We start from the raw sequence: 20,871 nt of genomic DNA on the forward strand, positions 1-20,871 counted from the left end.
TTAATTAAAAATGTTATTTTGATGAATTTATTCATACTATTTCATCCTTCCACAAGATGTAGTCCCGACACAAATCTAGGGTTGCTACCCAAGCCGGCTGGTCGTTTGTTCTATCAGTTCGGATGGCAGAGACGCGACCCAGTCATTAAGTCTTTTTGTTCTGTATCCATGGACGCGACCCAGTTGTTTGTCCTAAACGTTCCATTGCCATACTGGCTGAAAACATTCTTATCCCTTGCTTGCTAGCTTGCCAATAACGGCTAATTTATAGTCACATCAAACAGTGCAGCCAGAATGACAACAAAGTAGCTGGATTTGCATTTGTTTAAGCTGTTTTCTAGTGACATGTATTTGGAGACATCCATAACAATGAGCTACTGATGCGCAATTTCACCTGGCATAGAAAGTGTGCTCTCTCATCAGGACACGGTTGTTCTGAGGAGCTAGCCAACAGCACAACTAACACAATCACTTCAAACTGAAGCTAGAAAGACTGCAAACTAGCTGCACTTCATTTCGTTTGACCTGGTTTCTATTGATATTTCTTTGTATATATCCATAAAATGTATTCTGATTCTTGATTTCGACTGGCTGAAAAAGCTGCCTGCCTGTCTGTCTCATCCTGACTCTCAACTCCCTACCCATTCATTACTATGTGAGAGCTGGAGATCGAATTTGAATATTGAAACAATGTTGTATATATATATCTCCTCTGTTGAAAACGAAATGCTTGTCTAAAAGAAATGTGAGATAATGTCTAGATGCTTTTTATAAATTGCTTGGCTGGGCTGATGAGACAGTGGATTGCGCATGCAGATGGAACAGAGTAAATATGCATTTTAACGTCATAGATTTAGCCGGTGCTAATTTATGGAATAGACGCAGGCTGGAATGCGGTTTTAACCAATCAGCATTCAGGATTAGACCCAGCCGTTGTATAAATACAACATATAATGCATGCACACACGCACACACACTCACACTTCTACTCTTCAGTGTGTGGGTGGTGTGTTATGTGGCAGTACTGATGTAATAAATTCTTCATGCCACTAAACTCCTGTATCAAACCTCTTATTACCTTGGCTGGCTGTCATCTCTTTCACAACACTAACAGGGCTGGGACGAGGGGGGAGGTTGAACTCCTTTAAAGGTTGAATTTAAACTTTCCTCAGGGTGAGCAGTGGAGAACCCTCTCACAGCCCTACCATGAGAACATCTACAACAGATGTCATTACCACCTCTAGAGGGGTATCAATATTACAACAGCTACCTGGCAGGTCTCAATACACACAACTTTCTTTAATAGTTAAAAGGGTTTAGTTTAGTAGACTCTGACTCGAGACATACTGTATATCAAATACAACAATAACTTTCATTAGTACTGTTTTTCAACAGGTACAGATCTACTGTATAAGCCTATAAGGGGACCCAGGCTCGTACCTCTTTGACGTGAGTATGGAAGGCCACAGACATGTCCAGGAGGATCTTACGTTGCTCCACGCGACGTACAAAGTCCTGGATGCGGTCCTCTAGCTGGTGGGCTGCCTGGTAGATCTCCTCTGGATCACATTCTCCTGTCTGGGCCAGCTGCTCTGCTGCCTCTAGCAGCTTGTCAGCGTTAGTATAGGTGTTCTGGACAGGGGGACATTAAAAGAGACATTATGCGGACTGCCACATTACAGGTAATTATATGAACATATCGGCTAATAACATATAAATGAATAAGTTCACAAAATATAATACTATTTTTCTGTGTGTGTGTGTGTGTGTGTCCCAGCTCACCTGGGCCACCTCCTCAAAGTCCTCGTGTCTCTTCTGTAGGGCCCGAGCTCTGTGTAGGGACTTCCCCACTCCGGTATGCTTACTGAGGAAGGCTTCACCATGGTTCTCTATCCAGTCCAGCACCTGCATACACACACACAGGGGCGAGAGAGTGAGAGACTGAAATACACCAGTACAGAGAGGGTTTGCCAGAGCCGTGTCTAATAAAGGCTGTTATTAGGACCCTAGAGAGATGTAGCACATGCTCGATGACAACATCTCTGTCCAGTGATGGGCCTTTGGATAGTCGCTACTTGGAATCAGATATGTTGAGCGTTTGATTGAGCCTGCCGGGCTAGATTGGAATCAATTAAATAGGCTAGTCCCAAAAGTACAAACCCAGAACTCCATGCAGGCTCAATTAAATACTTGAAGCATTTGCAAGAAAACAGATACTAGTTGAACCCAGGTGTAGTGACTACTAGCCTATGAACAGGGATGTTATTGATATGTACTGTATGAGCTGATATGATGTGCTGCGCCACAAGGGGGAGCTTTGGGACTTAACAAACGGTGTCTGGGACAGCTCTAGAGACAGCCCTGTTCTGTCTAAGGCTACTGCCATAACATAATGCCTTCCCAGTTCAGACCCACCCTCTACCCTCTGCTCTGCATCACTGTGCCAAGTCTGGGCCTGCGTCTCAAACGGTCCCCCAGTAGTGCACTATATACGGAATAGGGTGTCATTTGGGACACAACCTGGCACTTTTAATAAGGAAACATGGATGAAGAAATCCATAATCCACTACAGACCAACGTGTCAGCCTTTCTATGGACTGTGATAATATATCTCAGTTAATAACGGCCTTATTATTTATTGAACAGATGGGTGGCCAGTTGCCTCATCTCACTATTATTGCTGAATAGAAGAATCAACAGGATTTTGATTGAGGTTTTTCAAGGTCTCTCCTCTTAGAGCGCATCATTCTATGGGACATATGGAACACGCAACACATTACATGGCAGTACATTGGATTACCATGGCAACTAGTACGTATCAGGAGAGAGAGAAGGAGAGAGAGAGAGCAGGAGAGAGAGCGAGAGATACAGAGAGAGAGATACAGAGAATAACGAGCATGTCCACAGGGCACAGAGAAGTAGAAACCAGCTCAGTCCTAATCACAAGGGTCTGTCAGCAACTCACACAGATAAGTTTTCACTCAGAAACCCCAGGATCCACTGAAAATGCTTTGAAGAAAGTGGAGACAGCGAAATGTACTCTGCAAAATTATAACACGGTTCTCTTTGGCATTGAACATGCATGAAAAACAGGTTTTAGATTAATAAAACACTGTACAATAAGTATAGTGATCTCTGACAATGATGGTAAAGTATCTGTGTATTATGTATTCTGTGTGTTTGTTTGTGTTTGTGTGTTTGAGTGAGTGTGTGTGCCTGCGTCTTCCTAAGCGTGTGTACCTGCTGGACGTCCTGTTGGAAGACACAGAGCTGCAGGCGCTGGTGCAGCCGGACCTTGCGGTGTTGCCAGATGTTTTCCAGTTGTCTCTGGTGGTGTAGCACCTCGTGGATGATGTCCAGTACGTGGTGCACCGCCTTGGAGTAGTTGGCCGAGGCCGTCAGCGAATCAGCACTACCCGGGGTCAGGGGCCGCTGCAGCTTGTCCAATAGGGACTTCCCGTCTTGGCTCACCTGGAGAGGAAAGGAGAAGATAGGAGAGATCCCAGGTGAGGTGGGGAAAAGGTTGACAATGAACTTTGAAAACAGAAATGAATCTGAATTATGCAGGATTACTTTAGTGCATGTTGCAGATGCTATTTATTTGACTTTAAAACACGATGACACAAAAAGTGCTAATCACTGACTAATCCCTTCAGTACATGAGCACTGGGCACCAGAATGTGTAGTGACTGCAGGCCCCATAGTACCTCAGAGTAGGCAGTGGTGATGTGCTCATAGAGTCCTGTGTGATGGTGGATGGTGTTCTCCAAGTCCTGTAGCTCAGAGGGCAGGTCTCCTTCTCCACACGCCTTACACCACGGCTCCACATTACCCATGTACTGGAGGAGACACACACATTATAATGATAATCGGAAGGGGGTGTGTGGTACAGAAATGAAAGAGATCAAAACCAATAGCAGGTTAAAGGTATATTATGCTAATTCTAAACGGCACATTAGTTCCACTACTTGAACACTTTTCTATTTTAGAAGGGTTAAATAACGTCATGAATACCTAAATGTACCACACAATTTGTATGTGCAATCATCCAACCACGGTGACGAGTGCACACAAAAACACTCTTGTTCTAAAATACCCAAACGTGTACATATCAAAAACAGGCAATGAAAAATACTTATACTTGTCCTCGTGTCTGTCTCCGTCTTTCTAACCCTCCCTCTCTGTCTCCGTCTGTCTGCCTCCCTTTCTGTCTGTTTAGTAAATCAGTCAATTACACATTCATGGCAGGGGAGGAAAGCAACACATTGCCTTGCAGGCAGCCCTCGCTAACATTATTATTAGCTCTGCATTATCCCAGCAGCGTACTACAATGCCATTAAGAGATAGGAACTATTTTCATCTGTTCCTGTGGGAGCTGGCCAGGGAGAGGAGGAGAGGAAAGTAGAACAGAAAGTAGAGGCACTTCAGGAGAATACTGATACAAAACAAGTGATTATTCTAGAAATGGAGGGATGAAGAGAGCAGAGATAAAAGACAAAGGCATCATCTCATTTCATTTTTTCAGTGCGTCTCTCTCTCTCTCTCTCTTTGTGTTTCTCCTCAATCATCCCCCTTTTGTCTCCAGACTGACAGAGAGGTTTCAGTTTACCACAGCTTCACTAGAACCATGGTAAACAAACACAGACACACACAGCACTGAAACTTAGCTTCACATGCCAACCGCAAACAAGCAAACAGTAGAGATGACACCTCCACCTGAATCAGTTTGTTGGAAAACATATGACAACAACTAAGTCCATATATAACATGGGCCTCTACCAAAGCAGGGTAAGATTCAATCCATGGAGTAGCTTCAAATCCTTGGGGATAGTAGGGTACACAAACCTGTAGTCTATAACAATACCGCCCACCCTGCTACTCTGGACATCTGGTTTCAACCTGACCTCATGCACTACAATAGAGGTGAAGAGAGAAGAAGACAGAGAGGTTACGGAGAGAGGGAGGAGGAGTAAGACAGACATACAGACAGGAAGAAAAGACAGAGAGAGGAGGGGGAGTAAAACGAGGCAGATAGAGGAAAATAACAAGAGTGTGGGTCTCTGTAGGAGCACAGCGCTGGAACAGGTAGTAGAGTGTTTTGGTCCTTTTCTGTTCAATCTGGAAAATCACAATGTGTGTGTGTGTGTGTGTGTGTGTGTGTGTGTGTGTGTGTGTGTGTGTGTGTGTGTGTGTGTGTGTGTGTGTGTGCGTGTGTGTGTGTGTGTGTGCTTCCTCCTCACCTGGTCCACCTTCAGGTGGAAGGCAGCAGACATCTCCAGTAGGGTGGAGCGTTCGTCCAAGGCAGCAGCGAAGGCCTTCCACTCCTGCTCCAACTGACCTGAGATCTGCTGGATCTGCTGCGATGCGTAGTGACCAGACTCCAACAGCCGGTTCCCCACAGACATGATGCGGTTGATATTTACATAGACATTCTGGAAGGAGAGTGGAGGAGACATATTAGATATTCTGTAAGAGTGGAGAAGACATGACAAGGTTACTAGTTACATAGATATTCTGTAAGGAGAGGGAGGGGACATGACAGACATTCTGTGAGGAGAGGGGAGTAAAAGTGTTACCAATAGTTACATAGACAGATAGAGCGGGAAGGAGACTTAGAGGGAGGGAGACAGACAAACAGGGTAACAGACAGACAGAAAGGGAGGGCGACAGGGAGGGTTTCACAGACAGGCAGGAAGGGAGGAGGGAGGGAGACTTAGAGGGGCGGAGACGGACAAGCATAAAGACAGACAGAGACAGGGAGAGAAGGAAACACAGACACAGACAGACCGGCAGACCTAAATGGAGGGAAACAGACATAGAAAGACATAGACCAGCACAGGGTGGGCAATGGCTACAGACCCGGCCACATGAGGGCCTACATCAATAGTAAGGGCTTGGGAGGCTGGTGAGAAGTTAACACAGAACACACACAACACAACCTACTGTACACTCACTCACACACACACACACACACACACACACACACACACACACACACACACACACACACACACACACACACACACACACACACACACACACACACACACACACACACACACACACACACACACACACACACACACACACACACACACACACACACACACACAGCCAAGTCCAAATCAAAAACAAACACCCAGAGAGACTATTACTCACTGAGAAGAGAACAGAACCCCTCCAGTCCAAACGAAAACACCAGCTAGCCTTGGCCTCTACTCTCTTACATTACAGTGAACAGAGGGGAGGTAAACTGTCAACTGGAAACAGACAATAAGGGGACTACTATCATAGTGCTAAGTGCCTGTATTGTGAAACCAAACAAAGCTGCATCCTGTTGAGAAAATACATAGAATGGCCAAAATTGTGTCCAGAAGTGAAAATATCAGTGAAGTCATAATAAAATAATATTGAGCATTTTCAGTGAAGAACAAACCCCAATTGAGATTCATGGTAAATTACATTACAACATTTCAAAATGGTCACCCAACTGCTGAACCAACAAACGCAGCCAATCAAAAGATTAAGGAGGTGACGGTGAGTGTGCAGCAGGCAGCTGATGTTAGTTATCATGTGAAGCGTAGCGAGCCGAGGGGAGCAGAGGGGCTACACCCGTGGGAGAGGAGGAAGTCCCTCTAGTCTGACCACATGTCCACATGCTTCCACCCAGCCAGCTCCAGCCAGCCCCGACGGACACCCACAACACTGTGTGTGGCTGGGTGGGAGAGAGAAGGGGATGGAAGGTGCGGAAAATGGAGGGCATAGCAGGAGATCCACCCAGACAGAAAGAGGTTCAGTCACAGGTCATGAGTTTCTCCCTCTCCTTTATCACCCATATCACAGGGCTTAAGACCACTCCGCTCACTGCCTGCCTGCTGCTCAAAACATAACACTTTGGATGGGTTTGATTGTAGTAGTACAACTTCCAGTCCAAAGAAAAGTGACTAGTGGGATCAAGTGTATGGTACAGTCACACACAGGCTGTGCTGTACTAAAACAGTGGTCATTACTTTCCAGTCCTATTGGCTCTAGTACAGCTCAACAATGGCCAAGCTTCCCTTGTTTGAGAAGCCTTTTTAGTAGGCTTCCTCTTTGATGTGGTCAGAGCTACAACGTTATCTCAATGGTTTAATGAGGTGTTTATGGGAGACGGGCTCTTGCTGCCAGCTGTAGACACACACACACAGTTGATGAGCTCTCGCTGCCTGCTGTAGAGATCTACGGCATGCTGGGTAATTAACATCTGTCGGTTAGGGATCGATACCCTCCCTGACACTGTCAGTGTCATTCTACGACTCGCACACTAAAACCAAAACAACACCAAAACAACACCATGTCCCTTTAAAAGCTGTTGTGACAAGATAAGACATAGATCAGCAAACACAAATGAATTATTCAATTTTACATGCAGGACTGTTAGCATTCAATTACCCCTTCTATCTAAATGAGAGGCTGTAATGAATCACGCAAAACCGCAGTGTGCTCTGAAAAAGAGGTGGGTGAATCCTCATTATACTAATCCATAGCAGGGGAACATCAATGGACCGATGTTCAACATCTCTGTCTGTCTGCAAACACTTTTTAAACTGATGAGAGTTGAGAACACCACAAGCGGACAAACAGACAGACATACAGACAGGCAGAACAGACACACACAGGGCTGGGCTAGATAAAGACATCTGCCCTCCTGAAAAACGACAAACGCCTCTGACTCCGATGACATCTGTGAAGCATTCAAATGTAAGGCTAAATAACAGTCTCTCTCCACTACATGGCTTCGTTCCTGGATGCAAACGACAAGCAGCATGGTATCTTAGCCAGGGGGAGCTAGGCAGAGGGCAGGCCTAATGTAAAACGACAGACAGCATGGTATCTTAGCCAGGGGGAGCTAGGCAGAGGGCAGGCCTAATGTAAAACGACAGACAGCATGGTATCTTAGCCAGGGGGAGCTAGGCAGAGGGCAGGCCTAATGTAAAATGACAGACAGCATGGTATCTTAGCCAGGGGGAGCTAGGCAGAGGGCAGGCCTAATGTAAAACGACAGACAGCATGGTATCTTAGCCAGGGGGAGCTAGGCAGAGGGCAGGCCTAATGTAAAACGATAGACAGCATGGTATCTTAGCCAGGGGGAGCTAGGCAGAGGGCAGGCCTAATGTAAAATGACAGACAGCATGGTATCTTAGCCAGGGGGAGCTAGGCAGAGGGCAGGCCTAATGTAAAACGACAGACAGCATGGTATCTTAGCCAGGGGGAGCTAGACAGAGGGCAGGCCTAATGTAAAACGATAGACAGCATGGTATCTTAGCCAGGGGGAGCTAGGCAGAGGGCAGGCCTAATGTAAAACGATAGACAGCATGGTATCTTAGCCAGGGGGAGCTAGACAGAGGGTAGGCCTAATGTAAAACGACATACAGCATGGTATCTTAGCCAGGGGGAGCTAGACAGAGGGCAGGCCTAATGTAAAACGATAGACAGCATGGTATCTTAGCCAGGGGGAGCTAGACAGAGGGTAGGCCTAATGTAAAACGACATACAGCATGGTATCTTAGCCAGGGGGAGCTAGACAGAGGGCAGGCCTAATGTAAAACGACAGACAGCATGGTATCTTAGCCAGGGGAGCTAGACAGAGGGCAGGCCTAATGTAAAACGACAGACAGCATGGTATCTTAGCCAGGGGGAGCTAGACAGAGGGCAGGCCTAATGTAAAACGACAGACAGCATGGTATCTTAGCCAGGGGGAGCTAGACAGAGGGCAGGCCTAATGTAAAACTCCTGGAGGACCCAGGTTAAAGGGAAAGTAAACACTGGGCCAGGCCTCTGCATAGTATCCATTGACTGATCACATTACATACACCACCAAGGCTTACCCACACAGCAGCATACCACAGAACTCAAGCATCACACATACTGAGTACTTAGAGCAGGGAGGGTCCAGTACACAGAGGAAAATACTGGCACTTATACTGCTGTCACAAAGCCCATTTTTGCATGGCAAAGATATGAAGTGTGGCCGCTTTCCATCTCCACATCCCAGACTTGGGGAATTCTAAACAAATGCAATCAAGAGTTATTTGTCTACGCCAAAGGGACTGGTCCGACACGTGAACATGATAATGTTAGTGTTTCCATTTTTCCCCATTGTAAACGAACAGACAACATTACAGATAGGAGATAGGATCAGGATGGAACAGGAAGAACTAATCAATGAGACTGACACAGTAATGGAGGACTTGGCATATGCCAATAACCCAAGGCTGAGTTCCAAATGGCACCCTATTCCCTATATAGTGCACTACTTTTGACTTGGGTCCATATGGCTCTAGTCAAAAGTGGTGCACTATGTAGGGAATAAGGTGTAATGTGGGACACACACCTAGGCTCAGTCTCTGAGAGGGTGAGAGGGGAGAATGTCTTGAACAGGAAGCACCTGGGGTTACTGGCTAGCGTTCTCCAAAATAAGGAACATGACAGAAAGTCTATTTTTATTTCATATTTACCTTGTTCTAATATTCACACAGAGAGGTGACACTAGGAGACTAGGCCACAATGACATCACATGTCCATTCAAGCATTACCATTTCCATTATGTGTTTCAAACAGGCTTCCATTGTGCCGCTATCGGATGGCCATCTGCTTTTCTATTGAACTGGTTTTGAATTTGTCAATAGTCAAGGGCACGTTCCTCCCCAAAGTGGAACCATTGAGTGTAATATTACAACAACACCATAGGGGGCAGATGACCATCACATCTCCATACCTTTCATTTGCACGTTACAAATGACAGAATCATAGATGATCATCATCAGCCCCAGCCATTGTGATAATCTTCCCTTTCAAACACACACACACATATTTTACCCTCACAGTATCATCCTCAGCAACTAGCTCTACCTCCCAAATATGATCCAGCCAGTCACATAGTCTTTCTAGTCAACAGGAAGCATGGCATCCTGGGGAAAAGGAGGCGTCAGTCCCTCTGATTCAGAATCCCCCTGCCTATTGTTGACACTGCACACTGATGGCTAAGTCATGCACAATAATGCCTGTGTGACTGTGACCAGGGCTGGGTCTAAGTCTGGGTGATCCCCCTGCCTCAATGGGGCCTGTCTGTCTGTCCGCTTCTCAAAACAAGCTAGGCTGGCTCAGCACAAAATAACTCGAAAAACCTCTACAAGCAAGATCATACTAAATGATAAGAGGATAACATTTAATTGTATAGAGAAGTGGTTCCCAAACTGTTGGGTGAGGGGTCAGCAGAGAAAATAAATACAAAGTACAAATACGAACTCAGTCCGGATTTAAAGTTACACTTGAAAGTTGTAATAGTAGAATGCACAAGGTGCCATTTGGAAATTGGGTAGTGCATCATCAGCTCTACTTGTCAGTCATTGCAGACCTTAGAGATGTTTACAACTCGCCAGAAATGTCCAGATCAACTAGCCCATGACAACGTTTTTAGAATTTCGTTTTTTTTCAACCCATAGATATTGTTGTAATTTTTTTGTCACTCAAATATCACATGAATACACATTAGACATGGCAAAATGTAGAATTGCAAGACAATTTGCTTTAAATCTGCAAAATTCACTCCAGCATAGAAATAGATGTGTTGAGCGCACAGGGGGTGCGAGTGAAAAAGGTCGGGAACCCCTAGTATAGAGGAATATGTCCAAGGAAACAATGTCATACAGTGTAAGTGTACTTAGTGTAAGTGTACTTAGTGTAAGTGTACTTTACAGTATTAGACCACCATACAATCTAGAGATAGGTTCCCCAACTGGCACTTTGAGGGCTGAATTCATTGCTAAACATAAAAAACTGTAAAAACACCAGGAAATCTGTTCCAAGTGACTGTAATTTAGGAAATCTGTTCCCAAGAGTTTCCACGCATAATAGAGAGATGTGATCATTTACAAATGTAAGCAAGGTTTGACATTTTTATGTTTTAGTCAAAAATGATATCTGTTTGGGCTTCTTGCGGTCAATTTGTAGTCTAGAAATTATTTGTATTTATGTTCAGGCCCCAAGAACATCCGCTCAAGAAAATCTAGAGGATCCCAAAAATACAGTAAAACAAAAAGTTAGGGCTTCAATTCATGCCCTTATTTTTCCGTGGTTGGCCCCATGAGCAACAGAGAGTAGATGGGGTCCGGAACTAGGGCCCTGTACTGACTACTGACAGCCAGGGCAAGGTACAGGAGTAGGCAAGGACGAGTGGAGAGAGAGAGGGAGAGAGGGAAGAGAGACCAAGTGATTTATCATCTTCCCCTACAGAACACAGCTAGGGCCTTTAACCCTGCAGGCATCCAGGGAGGGTCAGGACAGTTAGCACACACACACACATGTACAGACAGACAGACAGACACACACACATGTACAGACAGACAGACAGACAGACACACACACACACACATGTACAGACAGACAGACAGACAGACAGACAGACACACACACACACACATGTACAGACAGACAGACAGACAGACAGACAGACAGACAGACAGACAGACAGAGAGACAGACAGAGAGACAGACAAACACACACGTACAGACAGACAGACAGACACACACACGTACAGACAGACAGACAGACAGACAGACAGACAGACACACACACGTACAGACAGACAGACAGACAGACAGACAGACAGACAGACAGACAGACAGAGAGACAGACAGACACACACGTACAGACAGACAGACAGACAGACAGACAGACAGACAGACAGACACACACACGCGTACAGACAGACAGACAGACAGACAGACAGACAGACAGACAGACAGACAGACACACACACACATGTACAGACAGACAGACAGACAGACAGACAGACAGACAGACACACACACACATGTATAGACAGACAGACAGACAGACAGACAGACAGACAGACTCACACATGTACAGACAGACATACAGACACACACACACACATGTACAGACAGACAGACACACACACGCACACACATGTACAGACAGACACGCACACACATGTACAGACAGACACACACACACACACACACACACACACACACACACACACACACACACACACACACACACACACACACACACACACACACACACACACACACAGACAGACAGACACACGCACACACATGTACAGACAGACACGCACACACATGTACAGACACACACATGTACAGACACACACATGTACAGACACACACATGTACAGACACACACACACACACACACACACACACACACACACACACACACACACACACACACACACACACACACACACACACACACACACACACACACACACACACACAGACACACACACACCCAGGCAGGAGATGGACGGCTTGTCTCAACCTCACACTGCATGTGGTAGGTACTGGGAGGACTGTTAAGTTTAACCTAACATTATGTGGCCCTTTTAAGAGGGGGGGGGGGTGACTATAATTAAGCTATAGATTTATAGTTGACTATAAATACACTATAAATGACTATCAATAAGCTTCAACGTATTTTAACACAAAGATGAGAGGTACAATAGTTTATGATCATTGGGTTACACCACTGATTCAATCAATAATTTAGAAGAGTGTATTCTTACCATACAGTTCATGGCAAAGTGGTTGTGCTGGGTCTGCAGCTCCCCGGCATGCTGGTGGTTCCCTCCTATCTCTGTATAGCTGGTCAGGAACAGGCCCTTGTTGTGCATGATCCAGTCAAACATCTGTGGGCGGCGAGACACACACACAGCCATGGGCACACAAACACGCACACAGAAGAAGATCTCTATAAGCAGGTACTGTATCTTACAGCTCTGGAGGGGTGAGAGAGAGACAGAGACAGAGAGAGGGGGAGGGGGAGGGGCTAAAGGCTGATGACACGGATGTTTGGACTCTCAGGAAGGCAGATGGAATGACTCCACTCCACTGTATTGAACTGTGTGTCAGCCTGACACTGGTGTCATGTTGTCATACTGCCTAGACTCGTGATGTTGCCACTGGGAACGCCAGACAGCTGGTCGAGGTTGGTATCACCCTGGAGGGACCTTTAGCCAGCATGACAAGAAACCTCAGTGTGACAGCTACCATTTCAACTTGACCTCTGAGACATGCTTCAATAACCGGGGACAATAATGACATGCCTGGGGAGGAAGAGGAGGAGAAAGAGGATGAGGTGGTGGTGTAGGAAGAGGAGGAGGAAGAGGAGGTGGTGGTGGGGAGATGTAATTAAAGCTTTGCTCTGACTAACTGACAAACATGTTTGTTTCCACAGCAGGGAGGCGTCACATCACCATCTGGCTGAGAGCTGCATGACATCCATATAACTGTAGCTGGGTCTATGCACACTGACAGGCTATGGGCCATTACAGTATACTGCAAACAAGCATCATTACTCCTGCAGATATCTATCCCATTCTGTTTGCTATGAAGTAATATTCTCAGTGCAAATCCAGACTTCACTGGTGAGCTTGGGATGCTTTCTTGCTAGTTATGAATGCTAGGATGAGAGATATGGACTAAAATGGGATTCATTTGAAAAGAAACAGGCCTTGTTCTATTAACACAAAAGTGAAAGTAGTGTGTAGTTAGTTGATAACATACCTTCTCTGCATCCTGCTCAAACAGCCGCAGCTGGAAGCACTGGTCCAGTTTCAGCTTGCGCATGTGCCACAGCTGCTGCAGGTGCTGGCGTGTGCCATGCAACTTGTCCAGCAGAGCACTCACTTTGGGCACCAAGTTGTGGGCATCTGGGTGGCCTGTGAGCCCATCATTAGCATCCGTTCCCCCGCCGCCGCGGTTAGTGTAGCCTCCAGGGGTGACACTACCCTGCTGAAGCCTCTGAAGCAGCCTGCGTCCCTGGGTGTCCAACTCCTCCACCGAGGCCTTGGTGGCCCTCTTCTTGAGCGAGGCATGTTCCTCCATAAGGCGCCGTGCCCCCTCCAGGTCGCGCGGAAGGTCGCGCTGCGCCAGGGTCTCCTGCAGCTCCTCCAGCCGTGTCAAAGCCCGGGCGGCATCGCCGGCGAAGTCCTCGAAGGCCACGCGCACATCGATCCACTCGTCGTGGTCGTACTCCAGGCTGCCCTCAAAGTCTGACGTCAGCTGGGAGGGGTCCACCACCTTGGTCAGGCCCTCGAGAGACACCATGACCGTCTGGAGGAAGAGGGAGGGTTAATATATACAGCAGTCTGTGAGGAAGAGGGAGGGTTCAGACACTAATATAAACAGCAGTCTGTGAGGAAGAGGGGGGGAGGATTCAGACACTAATTTAAACAGCAGTCTGTGAGGAAGAGAGAGGGTTCAGACACTAATATAAACAGCAGCCTGTGAGGAAGAGGGAGGGTTCAGACACTAATATAAACAGCAGTCTGTGAGGAAGAGGGAGGATTCAGACACTAATATAAACAGCAGTCTGTGAGGAAGAGGGAGGGTTCAGACACTAATATAAACAGCAGTCTGTGAGGAAGAGGGAGGGTTCAGACACTAATATAAACAGCAGTCTGTGAGGAAGAGGGAGGGTTCAGACACTAATATAAACAGCAGTCTGTGAGGAAGAGGGAGGGTTCAGACACTAATTTAAACAGCAGTCTGTGAGGAAGAGGGAGGGTTCAGACACTAATATAAACAGCAGTCTGTGAGGAAGAGGGAGGATTCAGACACTAATATAAACAGCAGTCTGTGAGGAAGAGGGAGGGTTCAGACATTAATATAAACAGCAGCCTGTGAGGAAGAGGGAGGGTTCAGACTCTAATATAAACAGCAGTCTGTGAGGAAGAGGGAGGGTTCAGACACTAATATAAACAGCAGTCTGTGAGGAAGAGGGAGGGTTCAGACACTAATATAAACAGCAGTCTGTGAGGAAGAGGGAGGGTTCAGACACTAATATAAACAGCAGTCTGTGAGGAAGAGGGAGGGTTCACACACTAATATAAACAGCAGTCTGTGAGGAAGAGGGAGGGTTCAGACACTAATATAAACAGCAGTCTGTGAGGAAGAGGGAGGGTTCAGACAATAATATAAACAGCAGTCTGTGAGGAAGAGGGAGGGTTCAGACAATAATATAAACAGCAGCCTGTGAGGAAGAGGGAGGGTTCACACACTAATATAAACAGCAGTCTGTGAGGAAGGAGGGTTCAGACACTAATATAAACAGCAGTCTGTGAGGAAGGAGGGTTCAGACACTAATATAAACAGCAGTCTGTGAGGAAGGAGGGTTCAGACACTAATATAAACAGCAGTCTGTGAGGAAGAGGGAGGGTTCAGACACTAATATAAACAGCAGTCTGTGAGGAAGGTATGGAAGGAGATCCGAGAAGTAGAAAGTCCTTTTATGACACTGATGACACGTCATTCTTATTCTACGGGAGCGACGCACTGAAAGTACACCCTGATGCATGAGACGCCCGAGATGCAGATATTATTATTAATGACTATCATGTTACTCAACCAACTGAATATCACTGCGAGTCCAAATTCCATAACCAACCTAATTAAACGTGGATTATGAGGAGTGGTCAACAACAGATCTATTACGTCCAATGTTCACTTGAAAAGGTGGGCAAAAACAATTCCAGGAATTATAGCTGCAGCCATGTTACCAGTCATAACACATCCAATCCCTATGAGATAACATCAACACATGCAGTGTCCACAGCCCATTAAAGCCCATGCATGTGTATGTTGTGTATTCTTTAGCAGTGGGCTCAGATTAACGCCAATCTGGATGTCCCTCGCCAGACTGCCCTCTTCACTGAGCCTCTGCTCTCTCTGTGGCCCATATATCCTTGTTCCACTCTAAATAGGTCAGAACTAAATTGAACAGCTCCAGCTTCCTACCCACACGGGACTCTCTCTCTGTCACAGCTTTAAATGTCCCTTTCCAATTCCACACAACACTTCCTAGGGCTCATAACGACATCTTGGAACACTTATACACAACTTTAATTCAATTTGAAGGCAATCAATTCATTTGAAGAAAAACATTCACATTGCAAACTAATTTCCTCATGCCTTACAACTCCAGAGACTACAAACATATTCTCAGTATAGCCTAAAGATGATTAAGACATACAATCTCCTCAGACACTTTTGGGAAAAGATCCACATCTGAGGATCGATTCAAAGCGGTTGAGTCATATTGCTATAGTACCATTCTCAGAACCCATAAGGCAACCTCGCGCTAGCTAGCTTGCTTGCTCAAATGATTCTGTATGAAGGTCCATCACAAGAGACAATGCAGGGTGGACCTACCTCAAATTCAAACTTGGAGCTCCCAAAATTGGTCCTCTGTTTCTGCCAGAAGTTGTCTGGTTTGATGATGAGGGCGACGTGGATGCAGGAAGGGAAGGATTCCTGCAGGATCTTCAGCAGAGGTTTGATGCTGTCCCACTTAGAGCCTCGCATGTCAACGATGACCGTGAAGCCATGTCTGCTCACCTCCTCACTGAGACAAACCAAGACAACAACCACAAGTAGCCATGAAATTCACAAATCACCACTCAAATATTTTGTTTACTTCCATGACAAAAAAACTATGGCGAATATTCAAATGAAAATGAAATGGGTGGTGAAAATTTCTTTCACCAGGTGCCAAATGTAACCGTTGAGATGTTCAATGACTCGCTTACCAAAAGTGTCCCGCTGCAAAAGCACCATAAAAGGATATCCCCAGTGTTTAAGGCTTAACCTGAGTGTCTCACAGCGCAGAAGGAGGCCCTGTGCTCTGAACTAAATCACTATGACTTCACTCTCTGAAAAGACCAGCCCAGCCGTCTCCCAGAGAGAAACAATAAGAAAACAGTGGGAGAGAACGAGTGAACCGGAGAGAGAGCCAAATACAAAGTGAGAGAGAGAGTTTGTTTCTGTGTATAAAAGAGAGCGTAAAACTGCCCTCCCGCTGAGTGGACAGCACAGACAGTCTTGCCGAGGTAACGTTCCACTAGCAACTCTGCAAGCCAACCGCCCACGCCTCCCACGTCCTATTCCAGACCAACGCCCCTTCTCTCCGGATGCCGCCCGCACCAGATCCCCTACACTGTTTTCCTATCCACTAGCCTCTAGGCTAGTATCCAATACCACTGAAAACAGACAGAGAAGAGGAGAAGCTTGCCTGCAGCTAAACAGCACAGAGAGAGAGAGCAAAAAGGAGATGGCCTGAGAATATCTATCTGCAGTTAGTTATTAGTAAGTGACCCACTCCGCTGTGCTCTCCTCTGCTCTGCTCTGCCTGACTGGCGTCATCAGCCCCTACAGAGAGAGGCCCAGGGGGAGTCTAACCTACATACAGCCCTGGACTGCACTGCACTTCACTACAAACATGCACGCACGCGCACACACACACACACGCATACAGACAGACCCATGCACGCGCATACAGAAACACACACATACTGTATACTGAGTAAACTATATCAACAGTCAGTGGTAACGGTACTGCACCAGGCTGAGGGCTGGAGTATAATATTCCCTCTAAAGCTGCACAGAGAGGTGGCTGCTTAAAGGGAAGAGTCTATTTCAAATAAAGCAGAGAGGGAAATCACAGTTGGGGAGTAGTTGAATTTGAAAACACACAACGATACACAGGTGGTAGTCTGAGGAGGGTTGCCTCGTTCACGCTGGACTCCAATAGAATGTGACACAGAGGAGAGTCAACAAGCTGGTTTTCATTATCCAACTTTCAGAGTTAATACTGTGCGTGTGTGTGTGTGTGTGTGTGTGTGTGTGTGTGTGTGTGTGTGTGTGTGTGTGTGTGTGTGTGTGTGTGTGTGTGTGTGTGTGTGTGTGTGTGTGTGTGTGTTTGTGTGTGTGTGTGTGTGTGTGTGGTGCAGGGAAAGGAGGCCGGGCTGGGTTCAACAGTGTGTTCAGTTATCATGTATGTATAAGAAACAGTACCTGGGGATCCCAGCGAGGTAGGCTATGAGTCTGCGGAGGTCCTCTGTTCGTATTCTGTCATGGTTACTCCTGGCTGGGAAGGTGAGGACAGGACCCCCACGTTTATCTCGGCCACCTGGGGAACACATGAACCAGGACCATGAGAAACACACAACAACAGATAACCACTAAACAGGGATTTACAAATCCTGCTAGTTGTCCTCACCTTTTACAGTATAATGGACTCTTATCGTAATACCGGCAACTGAAGAATGCATGACTATTTTACAATAATAGGAGTACTTTGAGGTAAAATCACTCATCATATTTATAGCGGTTAACAGCATACATATTGCAAAAATCACGGAAGCTGGATAGACTGATCTGTAAATAACCCATCCAACTACCTCATCCCCATACTGGTATTTTTTTTAATGTATTTTTTTTGCTCCTTTGCACCCCAGTATTTCTACTTGCACATTCATCTTCTGCATATCTATCTCTCCAGTGTTTAATTGCTAAATTGTAAATATTTCGTCACTATGGCCTATTTATTGCCTTACCTCCCTTATCTTATCTCATTTGCACACATTGTATATAGACTTTTTCTATTGTGTTATTGACTGTACGTTTGTTTATCCCATATGTAACTCTGTGTTGTTGTTTGGGTCGCACTGCTTTGCTTTATCTTGGCCAGGTCGCAGTTGTAAATGAGAACTTGTTCTCAAATAGCCTACCTGGTTAAATAAAGGTGAAATTAAAATACAATTCAAATAAAAATACTTTATAGCTTTTAGTTGGAGGCAAGACTGCTTGCCACCACTAATAAGAACAACCACTAATAAGAACAAAAATAGACCATAGAAGTTATGAGTCTTGACATGACTAAGTCATGTCAGCAGTAAGTCACAGCAGGTCAGGGTCATGGCACGGTTCACACAGACAGCTCCACTCACAGCTTAGCTGAAGCTACAACTCCCTGCAGAGGAAGCCTTGCCTGCTTGATGTTTCCATGTGTTGTGTTGTAGGCTGTTGTTCCCACCATAATGTGCTGCCTATTCCCAGTGCTCTGTAGTAAATGCAGAGCTGCAGTGAATCATGTAAGGCCGTGTGTGTGTGTGTGTGTGTGTGTGTGTGTGTGTGTGTGTGTGTGTGTGTGTGTGTGTGTGTGTGTGTGTGTGTGTGTGTGTGTGTGTGTGTGTGTGTGTGTGTGTGTGTGTGTGTGTGTGCGTGTGTGTGTGTGTTCCCATGACATTCTACAGACCATAAAGAATGGTAAACACCATGGATCAGAGACATCATGTTCCTCACCTGATATGAAGGCAACCTTTTCTTTAAGGATGGGCAGAACGTCTATGGCCTTCATCTCCTCATTTCGATGAAACCCTGAAATAAACAGGGAAATGCAGTCAGTCAGAACAGTAAATCAGACCATCAAGGTTCAGTTCTGTACTGAAGTTCACTTGATAACATGATGCCAGTCAATCAGTCATGTTCTCATCACTACTAATACACGACCTGGGTTAGGACTGAAAAGGTTCAGAGCCACAGAGTGTACCAGTCAGAGTGTACCAGTCAGAGGTTGAACTCTTGAGAAGGCCTAATAAGAGTTTAGAATGGTGACAACCACTACTAAGAACAAAAATAGATCATAGAAGTTAAATAAGGTTAAATCCTTATTGTACAACCAAGCAGTCAAAGAGACACAGTAGTGACTAGATAGATAGCATCATAGCTATAGCGCTGTACTCTGGTCTTAACTCATATCCTCACCTACTCACCAGGTGGCTTACACTCAATATAGAGAGCCCCCCCCCCCCACACACACACACGTGTATGTACGACCACACACACACACCTTTACATTGTGTCATAGCATCGTAGCACAGCCTGTAGATAAGACCTGAGTAGATTCTGTAGTCATACAGTGTAGTACGAGTAGGTTAATGTCTACTGCACTGACTAGAGCTGCAGCTTACTGTGTTAGACCTGGTAGAGAAGCAGCTTACTGTGTTAGACCTGGTAGGGCTGCAGCTTACTGTGTTAGACCTGGTAGGGCTGCAGTTTACTGTGTTAGACCTGGTAGAGAAGCAGCTTACTGTGTTAGACCTGGTAGAGAAGCAGCTTACTGTGTTAGACCTGGTAGGGCTGCAGCTTACTGTGTTAGACCTGGTAGAGAAGCAGCTTACTGTGTTAGACCTGGTAGAGAAGCAGCTTACTTTGTTAGACCTGGTAGGGCTGCAGTTTACTGTGTTAGACCTGGTAGAGAAGCAGCTAACTGTGTTAGACCTGGTAGAGAAGTAGCTTACTGTGTTAGACCTGGTAGGGCTGCAGCTTACTGTGTTAGACCTGGTAGAGCAGCAGTTTACTGTGTTAGACCGGGTAGAGAAGCAGCTAACTGTGTTAGACCTGGTAGAGAAGCAGCTTACTGTGTTAGACCTGGTAGGGCTGCAGCTTACTGTGTTAGACCTGGTAGAGCAGCAGTTTACTGTGTTAGACCTGGTAGAGAAGCAGCTTACTGTGTTAGACCTGGTAGGGCTGCAGCTTACTGTGTTAGACCTGGTAGGGCTGCAGCTTACTGTGTTAGACCTGGTAGAGCTGCAGTTTACTGTGTTAGACCTGGTAGAGAAGCAGCTTACTTTGTTAGACCTGGTATGGCTGCAGCTTACTGTGTTAGACCTGGTAGGGCTGCAGTTTACTGTGTTAGACCTGGTAGAGAAGTAGCTTACTGTGTTAGACCTGGTAGGGTTGCAGCTTACTGTGTTAGACCTGGTAGAGACGTAGCTTACTGTGTTAGACCTGGTAGGGCTGCAGCTTACTGTGTTAGACCTGGTAGAGCAGCAGTTTACTGTGTTAGACCTGGTAGAGAAGCAGCTTACTGTGTTAGACCTGGTAGGGCTGCAGCTTACTGTGTTAGACCTGGTAGGGCTGCAGCTTACCGTGTTAGACCTGGTAGAGCTGCAGTTTACTGTGTTAGACCTGGTAGAGCAGCAGTTTACTGTGTTAGACCTGG

The 20,871-nt window shown here is 46.0% G+C and overlaps 1 protein-coding gene across 3 annotated transcripts in view; it reads right to left on the reverse strand.

Annotated features, from left to right (window-relative positions):
* Nucleotides 1-20,871, reverse strand: part of LOC135520360 (triple functional domain protein-like) — a 132,479-nt gene that overhangs the window by 61,684 nt on the left and 49,924 nt on the right. For 2 of the 3 annotated variants that reach the window (XM_064945849.1, XM_064945851.1), the window contains exons 3-12: nucleotides 19,170-19,244; nucleotides 17,880-17,994; nucleotides 16,239-16,431; nucleotides 13,593-14,141; nucleotides 12,593-12,715; nucleotides 5,241-5,432; nucleotides 3,708-3,839; nucleotides 3,241-3,471; nucleotides 1,783-1,905; nucleotides 1,441-1,632 (exon numbers count right to left, since the gene is read on the reverse strand). In XM_064945849.1, the coding sequence (XP_064801921.1) occupies nucleotides 1,441-1,632; nucleotides 1,783-1,905; nucleotides 3,241-3,471; nucleotides 3,708-3,839; nucleotides 5,241-5,432; nucleotides 12,593-12,715; nucleotides 13,593-14,141; nucleotides 16,239-16,431; nucleotides 17,880-17,994; nucleotides 19,170-19,244 (1,925 nt within the window). Of the gene's footprint in view, nucleotides 1-1,440; nucleotides 1,633-1,782; nucleotides 1,906-3,240; nucleotides 3,472-3,707; nucleotides 3,840-5,240; nucleotides 5,433-12,592; nucleotides 12,716-13,592; nucleotides 14,142-16,238; nucleotides 16,432-16,615; nucleotides 16,870-17,879; nucleotides 17,995-19,169; nucleotides 19,245-20,871 lie in introns of those variants that run through there. The other variant, XM_064945850.1, reaches the window with a different exon arrangement.

The sequence above is a fragment of the Oncorhynchus masou genome, chromosome 29 (assembly GCF_036934945.1).
Source record: "Oncorhynchus masou masou isolate Uvic2021 chromosome 29, UVic_Omas_1.1, whole genome shotgun sequence".
NCBI lineage: Eukaryota > Metazoa > Chordata > Actinopteri > Salmoniformes > Salmonidae > Oncorhynchus > Oncorhynchus masou.